Source organism: Nanorana parkeri, unplaced genomic scaffold (assembly GCF_000935625.1).
Source record: "Nanorana parkeri isolate BGI_ZX_2015 unplaced genomic scaffold, ASM93562v1 scaffold682, whole genome shotgun sequence".
Classification (NCBI taxonomy): Eukaryota; Metazoa; Chordata; class Amphibia; order Anura; family Dicroglossidae; genus Nanorana; species Nanorana parkeri.
Window position 1 is genome coordinate 717,475 of NW_017306950.1, and position 17,444 is coordinate 734,918.

The window sequence follows — 17,444 nt, forward strand, 5'->3', positions numbered from 1 at the left end:
TTTTATAATGGAAGTGCTTTTTATTGCTCACATATTTTCAAACCTCTGCATGTGGCCTGGCTAATCTTGCTATCCTTTCAACGAGCAGAGGGAAATAAAGGGTTAACATGTCAGTCCTGCAACTGAACTTGATAAAACACCCATGTTAAGTTATGTATGCTTTAAGCGTCATCATTTTTTTAAATGTTTGCATTCTGCATCTGAAAATTGCATTTACATTATCTACCTTTAAAAGAAGAACTTTGTGAAAAAACTATTCTTAACCCTTCCAATGGGACTACCCCTGCACTGCAAGAGATAAGTGCTCGTTTTCATCTAGGGTGTAAAATAACAAACGTTATACTCTTTTGAAACTCTGAGGCAGCTGGCTCCTAGGCTGCTCCCTTCAGTCTGTCTCCTCCTCTGCTGCAGCGATGGAATATCTTTCAGGGTCCTCATGTCCTATACACAATGTATTGGATCTGATGACTCAAGGATCTTTAGAACAGAGGGGGAGAGAGGCTGGAAGGACCAGACTAAAGCTGCCCATACATCTTACAACCATCGCACGACTTTCGTTGTGCGATGGTTGTAAGGTGATTAAAATTTCGTACGACCTGCCCATCTTGGACAGGCAGATCGTACTTGCGATCATCGCAAGAGGGGAGGGCTTGCCGATGATTGCAATGCTGAGCCGGCGGACACCGGCCTGTGCGGCTTTCGTCTTGTGATCGCGCTACCAACAGGTTTTCTAGTGTGCTCGTAAGACGAAAGTCGTGCGACCGTACAGTAAATGCGGTCGCACGCTGCCCATACACCTATTATCGTACAATCGCGGGATCACCCGCGATTATCGTATGATAATCGTCAGGTATATGGGCACCTTAAGAGCCAGCTTGCTCTGAGGTTTAGGTGAGAATTTTTTTTTTTTTTTTATTATTTTACACCCTAGACAAAAACAAGCAAGGGTTAAGAATACATTTTCCCAGAGCACTTCTTTAAAGCAGAAAACCGATTTGGAGTGACAAGTTATGCAGTGTGAGATTCAAACTGGAATTGCAAAATTAAGTCAATTTGACATTTTTTAAGGATACTAAAAGGGATAGTGGAAGAACCTCACCAATGAGCAGGTTGTAGAGGTGCAATCATAAAAAGTAGTGTAATTCCCTTAGCTATATTCTGTGCCAGGCAGTAGCTGAATAGCAATACATATATTTAGGCAAGTAAAATAGTTCACTTATATGTACTTCAGCTTTGTAATTATCGTTTTGCCTGGAGTTCCATCTAAAGATGAATGTAAAACTAAATATATTACATACACATTTATAAAACATGTGCTGTATATTTAGTGCATGAGAACAAAAACTCTCAAACAACCATATAAAGAGAATACATTTTGAGCAACTGTTCAGTTAGGGGAAGTATGCACAGGTCACAGAGTGCCCACACACGTACAGATAGTTCCCAATCTATCTACTGGCTTGATAGAACAACAATCAGTGTCACCACCAAACCCCTTTGTTTACAGAGATGCATGAATTATACTGGTCCTGCGGTGGATTAAGTTCAGGTAAGACTGGGACTGAATTGGCCATAGAACCTGTGTAATTTAGAAGTTCAGTAACTAGCCTTTGCTACAATCATCCCATGTCTGTGCTTGACTTCCAGAAGCTTTTAGAAATATCACTGAGAACTGACTAAATGATAACCGTTATTTACAGAATCCTTTAACAAATATACCACTAGATGGCAGCATTGCACCCAAGTTAAGTCTAAAATGTAAATACTTCACAGTCACTTATGGTTAATATATAAATTAGGAACTAAGAATATATATTTGTAAAAGCCTAAAGAAAAGGCAGGCAATTACATTTCAAGCATTCATTCTGAGAATTGAAATCACATTGTTTGTAAGTGTCATCCTGTAAGAAACACTTTTTTTAATTACTATGTATTCTTATATAAAACTTTGTCAAATATGATAAGGCTTTACAAACTAGTAAAGAAAAAAGAATAATGAATGTCGGAGATTCCAGATTCCACTTACTCCTTATCATTAAAAGAGAACTGTACCTTCAAAACAAAACATGCTCTTTTAACATACACCACCAAGAAAGTTTTCATTTACCCCCCACCTTTTCTTCCCCTGTGCTTAGGGCTGTCAGCAGAGGTCTATACCAGTGTAAATATTGTTTTGATTACATTCAGCATGTCTGCATTAGCACTGCAGAAAAGTATACAGGAAAAGCATCTGCTCCACATACCTGTTTCAATTAATGTATTTCATGCCAGGAGCAATACATTATTTATTCCACGTTGCACTGCATGAGCGTAAACACTTCAAAATAAACACAAACTGGTAGCCACTACTTACATTTTCATCAAGTCATCAAGTCCTGTCCCCAGAATGTACATCTAGAGGGAAATCTGATGCTTTCCCTTATAATTCCAAGGTACTTAAGGAATGAAGCCAGGTTATAACAAGACCATTATTCCTAATTTTTATGGAATCCTTAGTGACTGGTAGGGTACTATGTGATTGGCGGAGGGCTACGGTAGTTCCAATATTCAAAAAGGGGGCAAGATGCCAACCAGGGAACTATAGGCCGGTCAGTCTAACATCGCATGGATACCAGTATCCCTAAGAATAGATGATGCACGTATGTCTTTATTCAACCCCAAATACTATGTAACTATGTCACTCCTTTTGTGGAGACATGTCATCTCCGCATTGTACTACCTAAAAGTATGTTCAGGCTGCCTGCTTCTAGCAATTCACAGGCTTTGATAACTGCATTAACATTTATGCTGCATTGCAGCATAGAAATAATCAGTTCATCGTAATCACTGACTACAAACATGTATGTGGAGAAGATACCTTCATGATTCTAAGTCCTTGTATCCTGTTAAAGAGATACAGATACAGACAGGCTGAATGTAACCACCTAGTTGATCCTGTGACTCCAGTTTTCAGGGCATAAGAAAAGGAAAGGCAGCAGTAAGATGTTATATTAACAAAAGGTTAATGTATTTTACACCTAACGTTATTTTTAAAAGGAAAATGATAATGGCTTTGGGTCAAGTTTGCACTAAGGTAAAGCAATACTCCTGGATTTTTTTTTTAAACATCACAGTGTATCCTGTCGTTTACCACCCCCTCCTTTCTTCTCATCCATTCACAAAACGCTTAGTATGCTTTTCACAGAATACAAGGCGTTTCGTGAATAGACAAGGGAAGATTTTGTTGTTTACCCTCTGCTTCTCTTACCCCTTGTCCATTCACAGAATGCCTTGTGTTCTGTAAAAAATACAAGGCTTTTTGTGAATGAATGTGGGAAGAGGAGGGGACGCATAACAGGATCCTTTACTGAATGAGACCCCAAACTATCAGTGCCAGAAGAAGAGTGTTGTGTGTAGTATCCAGGATAAATGAAGCTAGGATTTGCACAGTAACCAGCAGTGATCCCAGCAAAGTATAGTCTTCATTAGAGGTAAATTATTTACATTGTGGTATTTTCCGACATAAATAAAAATAATTTCTAAGATTTCGATTTAAGCTTGTAGGTTTTAAAAGTTATCTTTCATTTCTGCTTTTTACTAAAAGAATACAATGTCAGTTTTAAGAATACATTTTAATATATAACACAGGATTCCCAAACATTATTGATTAGCTAAAGAGACAGCACAGCAGGTTTAGCTCTCTTTTAGCACAGCTGTCTTCTTCCATTGAAACATGGTTGTGGGTTGTAACTTGGTCAAAATCTATGGGAAGCGCTTTTGACTAGTCTCGAAACGCCAACAGGCCCTGATCCCCTATAATATTTATGGCCACTAAACAAACTATTGCTAGATCATGGAAATCTCGTGCCCTTAGTGTTTTGGAATTAAATAGGATCACAAGCACCATGATGAAAAATTGTCAGCAATTTTAGCCGATTCCCATAAAAATGTTTTGAGGATTAGGAGACCCTGGATATCAAGCCCACAACATTTCGATTCTGCACTGGTATCGTCCTAGCTTTGTCAATTTACTCTCCATGGTGGACCCCACTCGGCCTTTTTTTTTCTCTGGCTTCCTATACAATTTCCTTTCAATCGTGTTCCTAGATTCTTCCATTCTCTGCCTTTTTCTATTCCTCATTCTTTGCCCCTTACCTCCATTTTCCCTACCCCTTTTTCCTGGTTTTTAACCCCTCCCTTACATTAGATTTAGTTAATTGTTTTTCCTGAAACACGTTGGATATGGTATCTTCAGATTGTTTACTGCTGCTGCATCAGCTAATTTATACCTTTATCTTGCAACTGTTCATTGTATATCTAAAAATTAATAAAAAGTTTGTGAAAGAAACTTCTGACTAAGCGCTCTGAGAAAGGATGAGTCATTGTTCTGATTCATCTGGTTTTGTGGGTACAGTTCCCCAACCCTAATGATTAAATGACTTCAATAAACATGTGGCAGATGAAAAGATTGATGAAATGGGGCTAGAGCTTCACCTGCTGGAAATGAGGACTTTATATTATTCACCTGCAATATTTCAAATAACTACCTTATTTTTAAAACATACTATTTTCTAAATGTTTCATTTTTTCTGATAAAAAAAAGAAAATATGTACAAAACCGTATACATTACATTTTCTACCTTAAAGTAAACCTGGTAAAATAGAAATAGGGAACTGTCATTCTGACCATAACTAATGAAAAACTGATCTGGAAAACTGGCCAAGACAGCACTGCAGACTTCCAGAATTCACTGTCTGAAAACTTGATCTAGGTCTGTCATTCGCTAGGTAGTGATGCCAAGATGAAGATTTTTGTCCTAAAGCCTGCACCTTTAAAACAATTTAGTCAGCAATGGCAGCTCCCATATTTACATTCTCACAGGTTTATTTCAAACAGTTTGCTTTCAAAAGTAAGGCGTCTGCTAGGAAACTTTCTGTTTACTCACTGTCCTCCAATAAATCAGTGATATTCAGATCCAAGGAAGGAAATATTTTGTTGAACATCTTGAAGTCTTTTCCAAATCGAGGCATCTGAACTATTAGGCATGATGGAGCCTATGAAAAAAGGAATACATTACAGAAACTGAAAAGACAAAACTAAATAAAATTGACTCATATAAAGAGCTATACTATACAGCCAAAAGTATGTAACTACCATTCAAATGGCTGAGTTCAGTATGCTACTGCATACAAAGATATTTTAGAAAACTGTGCACTTACAAATTTATGGCAACAGTTTGGGGAAGGCAGCCAGCTCTATAAAGAATGGAGTGAAGAATGTTAAAGGCACAGAACCAAGACCACAACCCTTTTGAACACCGTATGAAAAATGGAATGCAGATTGAGATCCAGGTCTTCTAATTCAGCATCAGTAGGTGATGCTCATGCAGGGCAAAGTCTCTGGAAAAGGAACCCCACAGACCGACTTAAATTTACCCGATCAGCACTCCCTGTTACAGCCGGTGACATTACCTGGCACCTCTGATAATGGTGGAACATGATCTCCTTCTCTGTGACAATTTTTAGTTCTAGCAGCCAATCACTAAGCCTGAGCACCATCACATGACAGAGGGACTGACTTCACCGCTCACTCTAGCATCCATTGATGAGCAGACAGTGTTTTTTTACACTTTTGAAATCATCAAGTATACCCAATCGTGCTTATTTTTCCGCAGAAAGGTTACTTTATGTGGCTTTAGATGTAATCAGTAGAAAGCAGAGCTTTTTCTTATGATAAAGTTGTAAATGTGAAATAAGGCATTTGTATACACAAGATTTGCAGTTGCTAATCCCACAGAATACAGTGCAAGTAGTTTCTCCAATAAACCTGTTCCAAATAGATATGACTGATAAACAGCATTGCTACGTACATGGATGTAGCGTTCTATTATCTTTTGTGGTAGGATTAGTGGTCATTTGAAAAGAAGGAGCTTATGTCTAAAGCTCTTCAAGATTTGGTTGTGTTAACTTATAATCCTAGGTACTTAGGTACTCTCAAGACTAAAACATACAAGGAGCACAACGTATCTGCTCAGGACAGGAGCCAATTAAACTGCTAACATGTCTTTGGTGTGTTGGAGCAAACCTGGAGAAAACCTATGCAAGCTCAGGAGAACATGCAATCACCATGCAGATAGTGTTCTGGTTGGGATTCAAACTGCAAGGGAAGCTAACTACTATGCCACTGTGCTCTGTGTGTGTGTGTGTTATATATATTGAAAACTGCATTAATATGCTACAATAAAGGCAGGACAGAATGTCCAAACCTATTTCCTCTGGTACTGTGTTTCACCTCTGCAAACTTCAGATTGCTGTTTATAAATGACCACTCCAATAGTTGTTGTATGGTGGGAACCCCAACATTCTCATTTTTTTCCATGAAGATTTGGTAAAAGTAGCAATCTTGTACTTTCTGACCTGCTGACCTGAAAAAAAAAAAGATCACTGAATTAAATAAAAAGTATACTCTAGATTTACTTAATTAAGTTCAAGTTAAAGGGTAAGGGTCATGTCTCTAACCATCATCTATTCATCACTCTGGTCCCACTGTCACACTCAAAATATAAAAAAGAAAGAATTTAAAGGAGAACTATGAGATGAGTGCTTTTCCATCCCTTCATAGTTCTAGCCGGCCTGTGACAATGAGACTGTCACAGGTCGGCTCAGTAGATCGGGAGGTGAGCGAACACATACCGGCGTTCGCTCATCTTTCGATCCTGTCACGGCTCTCCTCCGTGACAGGGGAGGGGCTGGATTCCCCCCTCCCTGCTCCGATCCGCCAGCGCTGACTGGCGGAAGGGACGGGGGAGGGGGCGGGTACAGCTGGATCTGCCTCTAGATAGGCAGAGCCAGCTGTCAGTCACGCAGCTGGGCGGATCCCGGCATAATTGTCGGGATCCGCTTCAGCTGCGGCGTCTCAGTATACCGCGAGCAGCAGCTCGAGGTATACTGAGGCCTGGCGCTACCGCAAGGCAAGTCAGGCGGCCACCTTACGGCGCTGCAGGGTGAGGGCGGAAAAAACAGGGAATTTTGACAAGTACTTGTCAAAATGCCCCATTGTTTGCGCTATGTTTTTTTTGTTTTTCACTTACCTTCGGTGCGGGAGAGCAGCGGCAAGTCAGTGCTGGTCCGGTGGGAGGAGCTCCAGGTGGGGTCCTAATTTAGCTGGCCGGCGACTGCCTGAGGATCCCTGCACCAAATCAGTCAAGCAAAACAAAATGACAAACGCACTCAACAATTTGTCACCAACTATACAGTAAGGTGCACACGAAATGGGCTTTAAACAGTAAACAGTAGAAAGGTATCATGGCACACTCACAAGTCAGCACTGCACCAACAAGTCTCACAAGTTGGTGCAGTGACGCATGGGGGTTCTCAGCTGCCATTGGGATGTGAGAAACTTAAAAGAAACATTTTAACATATTGGTCTGACTATTCTTGGAACTACCACTAGGTGTCATACTATCCCCATTTTTATTTCAGAACTCTGCCCTATTAATAACATTGTCTGAGGGATGAACTGCCATAGACAACTACTAAGCATCAGCCACTGAAATGTACAATCCACAAATCTAGCTGGGAAATTATAATTACATTTGAAGCCAAATGATTCCTGGCAACCAAAACAAAACAATCAGTGTAAGGACATTTCACCAACATAGGTTTAGACAGCAATAAAACACATTATGTAATGACAGGTGTGTTCCCGTTGCAGAGATTTCCCCTCACTACTTGTCACAGGAACTGTGGTCACCAGGACAGAAAAGCACCAGCAATGAGTTGAGTGCATTTGTTTTCGTTTTTCAAGCTAAAAACATTTTTCCGCATGAATACAAAATATGTTTTGACCTTGGCAGAAATGCAGTGTCCTAGTCACTTCCTGTAAGCTGGACTAAAAGCACAAACTATTTTTTCCTCCTTCTGCAAACCTCCTATCCCCCAATCCCCATGTTATGGAGATATGAGCAAAAAGCATGTTTGAAGTCCAGCCTCGGTGACAACCATGACCCCTTCCATAAACACATACAATGGAGAACTGAGCATAGCAATCAAAGACCAGAGGTGTGTTATTCTCAAGATATTCAGGTGAAAATACAGGGGGGGAAAAAACTAATGTAGTCACGTCATCTAAGGACTGGTTACATAGTTACATAGTTACATAGTATTTGAGGTTGAATAAAGACATTAGTCCACTATTATTAACTGGTAAGGTACAATATGTTAAATTTTTTATTTCCAGTTTACATTTGCTTTAAAGAAGAACTCTGTGCAGTAGAAATGTTAACCCTTGCAATGGGCTACCCCCGCACTGTAAGGTTTAAGTGCTCATTTTTGTCTAGGGTCTAAAATAACAAAGATATACTCACCCAAAGCTCGGACCCGCCTAGTTCCTTGATCGGTCCCTACAGCCTTGCTCTGCCTCCGCTCCAGCGGTCTAACATACAGTGTATTGAACGTGAGGACGCCGAGGGACATCGCAGGTGCGGAGGGGGAGAAAGGCTGCAGGTACCAGTCACGCAACTATGCAGGTCCGATGTTTGGCTGAGTATATCTTTGTTATTTTAGACCCTAGCCGAAAACAAGCACTTAACCCTTGCAGTGTGAGGGGTAGCCCACTGCAAGGGTTCAGACTTCTTCTGGCTGGAGTTTTTCTTTAAAGGAAAAAAGGTCTCTCTGCAAAGAAAACAGTTGATTACTCACCTGTCCTCCTGCCAGAGGATGGAACCATGGAATGCAGAGGGAGGCCAGGCACCCCTGTACACCTGGACAGATACAGAAGATTCTTCAGCCACCATAGCTCTCTGAGGGAGTGAAGATCAGCAGCACAGGCAGCGGGACAAATGAGCACTAACCGTTTTCTTTTTAATCTAGCCGAGACACTTTAATCCCTTCATTACTAAGGCCTTTTTTTCATTTTTTGCACCCATGTTATATACCACATTTTAGGCCTGAAAATTACTTAAAACCCCCAAACATTATATATTTTCTGAAAGCCAAGACCCTATAAAATAATATAATGGCAGTTGCAAATTTTTATGTTGCACGATATTAGCGCAACTCCTTATCAAACCGCAAAATTTTGTGAAAAAATGTACTTAAATGCCCTAAAACACAATAAAATACCAATTTTTTAAATAAGATATAAAAGATGAGGTTACGAGTAAATAGATACCCAGCATGCCCAGCTTAAAAATTGTGTGCATCCGTGAAATGGCGAAATAATTCAGTACCCCAAAAAGTCCATAGACGATGCTTTAAAAGCCCCTACTGGTCATTAGTTTAGAGATATCCAAAAATACTGGCCCTAGAATTATTGCTCTAACTCCGGCGTGCCCGGCGATACACAACATGTGTAGCACGTTTGTCGCGTTCATACGTAGGCGCACCCAACACGTGTTTACGTGAAGGCGCGCATGCTCACGAGGTGCGGGGGACTTTAACCTCTTGCCGTCCGCCCGTAGTAGAAAAACGGACGGACGGCACTGCTGCATTGGCGGGTTGCCGTCGCCAGGCGGCATTTTTTTTCTGCTCGCGCGCGCCCCCTAGCGGGCACGCACGGGCAGAAAAGACCCGTCCAATGCAAACACCCGGTACCGGGTGTTTCACATATAGGCGATCAGCGGGTCCATAGCCAATAGTAAAAAAATAAAAACCCCAGTGGTGAATAAATACCACCAAAAGAAAGCTCTATCTGTCCCCAAAAAAGGGTATAAAATTAATTTCAGTATAGCGCTGCATGACGGAATAAATGTCAAAGTACCGCAGCGCTGAATACTGAAAAATGGCCTGGATGGGAAGGGGGTTTAACACCGCGGATGTCAACTGGTTAAAAACATTTTTTTTTAATTATTTTTAGATTTATTTTATTTCATGTTAATTATAAAAAAACTGTTATTTTTTTAACTTTAATTGCTATCACATAAGGGGGCTAACAAGTGGGGGGTAGGGACCTCTCCACCGTGCTGCAGAAGCAATCTGGCGACAGCCGAGTCGCCAGAATCACTTCTACTGTAAAGGCGACAGTCGGCTTTACAAGTTTAAACAGAGTCTGTTTAAACAGCCCCAATGCCAGCGGCGTAAACTGTACGTCGTTGGTCCTGAAGGGGTTAATTTGTAAACACCGCTACTTTCAGTATTATCTGCATTGCCCAGTCACAGGACAGAGTGGAGAGATCACAGAGCTGCGTTCTTCTACCAAACTAGCGAATTAAAATAACTTGTTTAATAGAATACCCAAAACTGAATTATCAGTCAGCTGAAAAAATCTTTTTTATCACTAAAAGACAGCTATACCTTTAAAATAAATACAAAATATTCATATAAAATATGTTATATTTATTGGCCTAATAATATTTATTTTTTAGTGCTAACCATAATAAACTATTATTTCTTCCTTTTACTCAGGATAATGTAAACATCTGCTGTAATTACTTTTTATCACCGTATAGTTGTTCCTTAAGTTAAAGAAAAATTACCTTATTTTTAAGAGGGGGTCTACTCTTAATATATGATGGAACAAGATATTCAAAAATTCTTCTGGATCTGTTGAGAAAACAAACATGTCATAGAAAAACTGATGGAAGTTCTACAGCTCCACTGTTATACCCAACACGCATTGCAATGTCACAAATCACTGGTGGGTTGAGTTTATTAGCATAGTGAAGAAGTGGGCCACACAACTATGTATCTGATATAGTCTTGAAAGCAGCTGTGTTTCACCAATCCATACTTCCATTGAGTGCAATCTAACCAACCTCATCATGCATCCTACATTAGCTACACTTAATAAGATTAATCTTTATATTCTAAAATTCATATGGATTCTGCTTTATGCCAACAGTTACTAGATATCATTCATTACCATACAAGTCTACAACCATTTACTGTGGCTGTCTGTCTTAGGTTAGGAAGAAGCTGGGGGAGAGGTTTCTCGTATATATCAGTTTAGGAAAAAACTAGCGAATTAAAATAACTTGTTTAATAGAATACCCAAAACTGAATTATCAGTCAGCTGAAAAAATCTTTTTTATCACTAAAAGACAGCTATACCTTTAAAATAAATACAAAATATTCATATAAAATATGTTATATTTATTGGCCTAATAATATTTATTTTTTAGTGCTAACCATAATAAACTATTATTTCTTCCTTTTACTCAGGATAATGTAAACATCTGCTGTAATTACTTTTTATCACCGTATAGTTGTTCCTTAAGTTAAAGAAAAATTACCTTATTTTTAAGAGGGGGTCTACTCTTAATATATGATGGAACAAGATATTCAAAAATTCTTCTGGATCTGTTGAGAAAACAAACATGTCATAGAAAAACTGATGGAAGTTCTACAGCTCCACTGTTATACCCAACACGCATTGCAATGTCACAAATCACTGGTGGGTTGAGTTTATTAGCATAGTGAAGAAGTGGGCCACACAACTATGTATCTGATATAGTCTTGAAAGCAGCTGTGTTTCACCAATCCATACTTCCATTGAGTGCAATCTAACCAACCTCATCATGCATCCTACATTAGCTACACTTAATAAGATTAATCTTTATATTCTAAAATTCATATGGATTCTGCTTTATGCCAACAGTTACTAGATATCATTCATTACCATACAAGTCTACAACCATTTACTGTGGCTGTCTGTCTTAGGTTAGGAAGAAGCTGGGGGAGAGGTTTCTCGTATATATCAGTTTAGGAAGGCTAGGAAGAATGAATTAGTGTACTTTTTACAGACACTTACACTTATACTATAAAGTGAATCTGTGGTCAGGCTATATAAATTGAAGTATTTACACATTGTTAACAAGCAGCCAATGAGCTTTCTCATTGACCTACGTAGCTGCATGTGTTGTGGGGTAACTCATCCTCAAAGTTCGCAGCTGAAATTATTCAATATTTTCTCCCAGCAAGAGAGAAGTTCCACCAATTCCCATACTCCGAGCATGTGATCTGTGTTTAAATTAGAAAGTAGAAAGATGGAAGGCTGGTGCATCACTGCTAAGGTGATGGGCTGAGCTGAAGTTGCAAAAATCATTCTCTCAGCAGCTCAGCTGCCCCCTGCTCCCCCTCTTAGAAGCCTTCCAATGTTCACATTTGTAATGTATTTACAGAACACATGCTCTGGGAGGTGAAGCTTAGCTGTTTAGAGAATGAACCTGTACTACACGCTTCTAGAGTGAAATTTGAGGATGGATTTCTCCACATTGCCTATAGTTACAGAGATCAGTTCTAAAGCTGAACTTCAGCTTTACCTTCAGGTCTTGCATGGTTGTAAAGGATCTTCTTCTGTACTGAAATTGCGTACTGTGATTTCACTGAACACTGTAAGCTTCTCACAATGTGCATTAGAAGCTGCATCAAGTCCGATAGAGCCCAACTTATTTCCAAGCTAAAGGATGTTCAGTATCGTCTAGCTCTCCTTCGCAGCCTTTCAGTCCCTGGTCAACCCCTAAACTCACTGGATTTCAGTTAATTCAATTATGGAGTCTCTGCAGCACATGTGGGCATTACCTACGACATGCAAATGCAGTCTGATTAGGAACTACTCCTCCCCCAGACTGACATCTACCCATCAAGACATTGGCATTTGCATAACTCCTCCCGAGAGCCAACCCACTGCTTGCATCAGAGCTAAGGGCTCTTGAGAAGGATAGTGAGACAGAATGTTGTAATGTCTTCAGGAAGTTATGTACAACACATTGTTGTCCCCCCCCCCCCCCACCAGCCATGGCATGCATGGCACTCTGTCCAACATAAAACATGAAAAAAAAAAGAAAGGTTTTATTTCAAATTTCACACGCGTTTGATTGGGGAGGACCAGAGAAAGCAATATATATAAGCAGGTTAAACTTTAGATTTAAATCTCATTTACAGCTTGTTAAGAATATGTAAATACTTAAATGTCCATAGCCAGGCCACAGCTAGTGCAGTTGTTCTATTCTGTTCCCAGTGAAGATAATCTGATTTAAGTAGGACTCACACGTACCTTGAAAACTTGTCTGTGGCTTATTTTATCTGCTAGGTAATATGTTTGCATTATGTGTTTCCAGTGCATTACCTACTCCAAATGTACCTGCTAGTTATACATTAAAAAACTGATTGCCATTTTATTTCAACAAACTTTCCAGAGATTTTTAAACAGAAAACGTAGCAGGAGAACTCAAGAGAAATTGCTAACGTTTTCCAACAAGGCAGCAACATAGAGTCACTTTATGTCTCCTGAAAAACAGAATGTTCTCTATTTGCCAAGAGGCCTGAGTTGCACTGCTGAGATGAAATAACCATGGCAGTCTTTTAAAATATTAGTAGAAACAAACCTTTTTCTTCTGATGTAAATCCTGATGCAGCTTCCACTTTCTCTAAAATTTTCCTTAGCTTCATTATTTTCGTTGCACAAACATATCCATATCTGAATTTAAAACACAAGATTGAAGAAAAGTTGAAAAAATGTTGCACACCAAAAAAATAAGCTTGAGCTAACTATTAGCATTATGATAATATGACATGTTGGTGGGGCTTAGCCATGAAGCCGGGGAAATTTAGGCCCCAGTAACAAAGTGAAACCTTATCAAAGAGGGCAACAGAACAGACCTATTGGGGGAAAATTATCAAAGCAATTGAGACAGTTTTAGCCTCTTAGATCATTTTTTTTATGTACAAATCTGTCTTTTAACATGTGCGCCTGTTTTTACCAGAGCTTGCACGATTTTTCCAATTTCCCGTGTTCTGCGAAAAGTTTGCAACTGTTTACATCTGCCCTTGTCCTGCGGATGTCTGAAACTGGAGCATCACCTAACAAAACAATTGCAAATAAAGAAGTCCCCATGACCACTTCTTCAAGAAGCAACAGTTGAGCTTTTTGCCTGAAGTTACAAGTTTCCTTTCCTGGGGTCTATTTAACCTCATTAATGAACAACATTACACTAGCAACATAAATCTGGCGCAAAGTACGTCACATGTATTCCGTGCAAGTTCAAGCATTCGCAATTGCTATGATAAATTCCCCCCACTGTATATCTGGCTAATAAAAGTGATAGCAGTCATGCTATGGAATCTACTCTCAGGCAGTAAGTTTAAAATGGAGCACAGCTTCACTTTAAGCCTACGGTGGTAATAAGACTGAGACACCAGTTTGCATTACTTAATATTCAACCACAGTAGATCTATCGTTTTATAAATGACACCACAGATCTTTCTGTAACTGGCAAGGTAAAACAGTAGATGCACAGATGATACCAGATCATGGCTTCTCCTAAACATTGCTAAACCATTAAACAATTTTCAGCAAATGCACTGGATATATGGGATAAGGATCACACTACACATTTATCAGCAATGCTATGTATAATGTTATTAAATGTAAGGCTCCGATTTAACCTACATCCTTAGAGGATTCACAATCTCCGTCCTTAGAAGTGCTTGTGTTTCACTGTAGTATTCCACATCCGTTTTCTCTTTCGGTCTCAGAAGGACAGAGTCTAGCACTGAACTGAAGGAAAATAAGCTGTATGGAAAGATGAGGGCAGTTTTAGAATGTTATCAGATGTGTACGCATATCAAGCATTTAATGGATATATGGACTTTATCTACTCACCAAAACAAGGTTGAGTCAAGGTAGCAAGAGTTGTAATGGCCCTGGATACCTTTCTTCTTTCCAATCATTACCTCTAAGCCTTCCTTCTCTGTCCGTGGAGGGGTGTTCCCTTCAACTACTTCACTTAAGTATCCACCAAAAGCTTACAACAAAACAAAATTATAATTATTACTTTGAACAATATGTTGATAAATCAGTCATTACAGATAACAACACTGTCACCGCTGGAGACATTTTCCAAGCTGATCTGTCAAGTTAGCTAATTATAACCAGTTAGAAACTAGAAAGTATAGGTTAAAATGCCCAGGGCTTTTAAACATAATGTCCCATGTATTTACCCTCTCAACTACAACATGCTGAATGACAAAAAAACTTCCACAGAGGACCTATTCAGAAGTGGAAGCTACAATAAAGTCAAAGAAAACTGCTTGAGCCACAGGGAGCCAGGAAAGCTCCCAATAAATCAATGAAGATGTGGCATCAATCTACAGGGACAAAGATTTTAACAAATCTGCACATATACCCGACAAAGGTATGAGGACACCTTCTAGGTAAGGTTTCAGGACGCCTCCTAGGTTTTCTAAATTATACTGAGAATATTTTATATGGCAATTGTAGAACGAAATCGTTATAGTGGAGTTCTTTCAGTTGGTTCTCCTCAAAGGCGTTACCTAAAGAGTTACAGCGCTCAATCTGATTGGAGACGGGCTGAAGTGATGCGAACCTCGAGTCTGGCCTGCAGCTCTTCAGTTTCACAAAAAGTGCTTTTTTAGGGGCACAAGTAAAATATCTTGTCCCCTTGAAAGTGCCGTCAGTGCATCCCGCGCATTCGTCCTCCTAAGAGATGGCCAAAAGAAAACAGTTAAAACAGTCACCTTGTTCCTTGAGCTGATTTAATAATACAGCAGAAGAGTAATGAGCACAAGGCGTTATCTCCAGTAGTAATCAATCAAGTTTCATTTTAAAGAAAAATGTAAGAAAAATGATTTTGTTCACGGGTGACAACTACGCATCTGTTCTTATTTCCTTCTCTCCAGTTTTAATAAATCAATTGCACAGCATCTAGCACATCAAATGTACATTTAAAAACTCAAATACATTCGTAACAGTCTGTATACAATTGTACAGCTTCATTTTTTTTTGACCAATTAGTGACTTTTCTCCGCTTCCGCCATAGTCATCCCTTGAAACACCGACATCTATTTCATGCTACAATTGATGGAAGACTCGCCTACTAAAAGTTTTGTGATTTGTCATGTAAACTCTGTCAGCTGCCAATCATCAGAGAGAGCAAATGATACAAAAGTAAGGAGAGAGGTATTGTCAGTTCACAGGACACAAGGGTCACTTGAGCTGAAGGCAATAAATAGTGCAGTTGAACAGCAGAGTAACCTTTTAAGAGATCTAGGTTGACATTAAAAGGAGACAGACAGAAATATGGAAGCTGTCATTGCTGACCTCCATTTGAAAATGCTAGTTACTTGGCTGTCTCTGGAGTCAGTTACTCGAAGTACAGAGACCAAACAAGCCTGCAGCTAATGAAGTCAGTTTAAAGAGTCAGAACTCCTGATCTGCATACTTGGCTCAGAACAAATGTTAAAGCCTTTAGGTCAACATATCAGCCAGGCAACTAGAATTTTTAAAAGGGAAGCTCAGAAATGGTAACCTATGCCACTGCAGGGTTGAATCTGCTCTATAATGAGCCTGTAAACAAAGTTAATTACTTGTATCTCTAAGAAAAAACATTTCTTTTTAGTTTGGGATGGAGTGGGGAAGGGTTAGTCCGTGAAGGTTTTATTGATATCCGTGACCCCATTGAGGAGACTCACCCCCTCCATTTGTACTTGTGACCATTGTCAATGAGAAAAAGAAGTGAGGAAATCCAAAATGTTATAGTTGTCCCCAGAACAAGAGGTAAGGGGAATCCTGCTAATGAAGCACTGGTTACAGGGGCAATGGTCTAAGAGAGGAAATCCCCTCACTTTGGACCATTTCCTCTACATTTCTGTTGCGTCTCTAGGACAGGAAGTGAAGTGCAATTCCCCAATGATACACAGACAACAAAAAAACTTGACAAGGATTTTCACCCTAACTTACTCTATCCAAACTAAAAAAAAATAATTTTGGCTATAGACATACTTTAAGACTGGTCATAAATAGGCAGATAGGTCACTGAGAAGCACAATTGATAATACAACTACCCAACCACAATCACAGCTCTGCCAGTCTTTTTTCCTACGGATGGAAGTAGCACATGCGTAGTGGCATACATGTTACTTTTGTCCCTTGGAAAAGGAAATGCTTAGAACCAAGAACGATGAGAACATCTATTCACAGATCTGCTTCTAACTGCTCCCTAACCCTTTTGATCTCAAAGAACCATTGCAAGCGATTATACAGCTATTCTTTTTTTCATAAATTCTTTATTTTATCATATACAGCTATTCTTGTCTGTGGCAGAAGCAATCTGACCATAACCCCTGTGACTGCGGTAGGAAAGCGAAGGCCTCCACGCAATATTTCTGTGTATGAAATGACTCAAACTTGTCAAAGGTTTTCTGTGGTGTATAAATGTGTAAGAATGAGCATGGAAAGTCTAAATGCACCACAGAAAGTACAAACTGGGCCCAAGTGACTAACAAAACCTCTGAGAGTATAAAATGGGGCCTGGGCATAACTATTTTAATTAATGTAAGAAACTGAAGGTTTCTGTTCATAATTTCTCCTTGAAATAATCTTCATTTGTCAAGGGTCATCTGTGGTCTACTCATGTGCAGACCCAATGCCTGAGGAAATAAATATAAAGATCCCATCACTCACATCCAGGCCTACTAAACTGGATGCATGCTTGTAATTGCATTAC

The 17,444-nt window shown here is 39.5% G+C and overlaps 1 protein-coding gene across 3 annotated transcripts in view; it reads right to left on the minus strand.

Annotated features, from left to right (window-relative positions):
- Positions 1-17,444, minus strand: part of CYLD (CYLD lysine 63 deubiquitinase) — a 76,833-nt gene that overhangs the window by 5,220 nt on the left and 54,169 nt on the right. For all 3 annotated transcript variants that reach the window (XM_018563635.1, XM_018563636.1, XM_018563634.1), the window contains 7 exons: positions 15,253-15,418; positions 14,582-14,723; positions 14,369-14,491; positions 13,305-13,396; positions 11,211-11,277; positions 6,272-6,404; positions 4,926-5,034 (listed from right to left, as the gene is read on the minus strand). In XM_018563635.1, the coding sequence (XP_018419137.1) occupies positions 4,926-5,034; positions 6,272-6,404; positions 11,211-11,277; positions 13,305-13,396; positions 14,369-14,491; positions 14,582-14,723; positions 15,253-15,418 (832 nt within the window). The remainder of the gene's footprint in view (positions 1-4,925; positions 5,035-6,271; positions 6,405-11,210; positions 11,278-13,304; positions 13,397-14,368; positions 14,492-14,581; positions 14,724-15,252; positions 15,419-17,444) is intronic.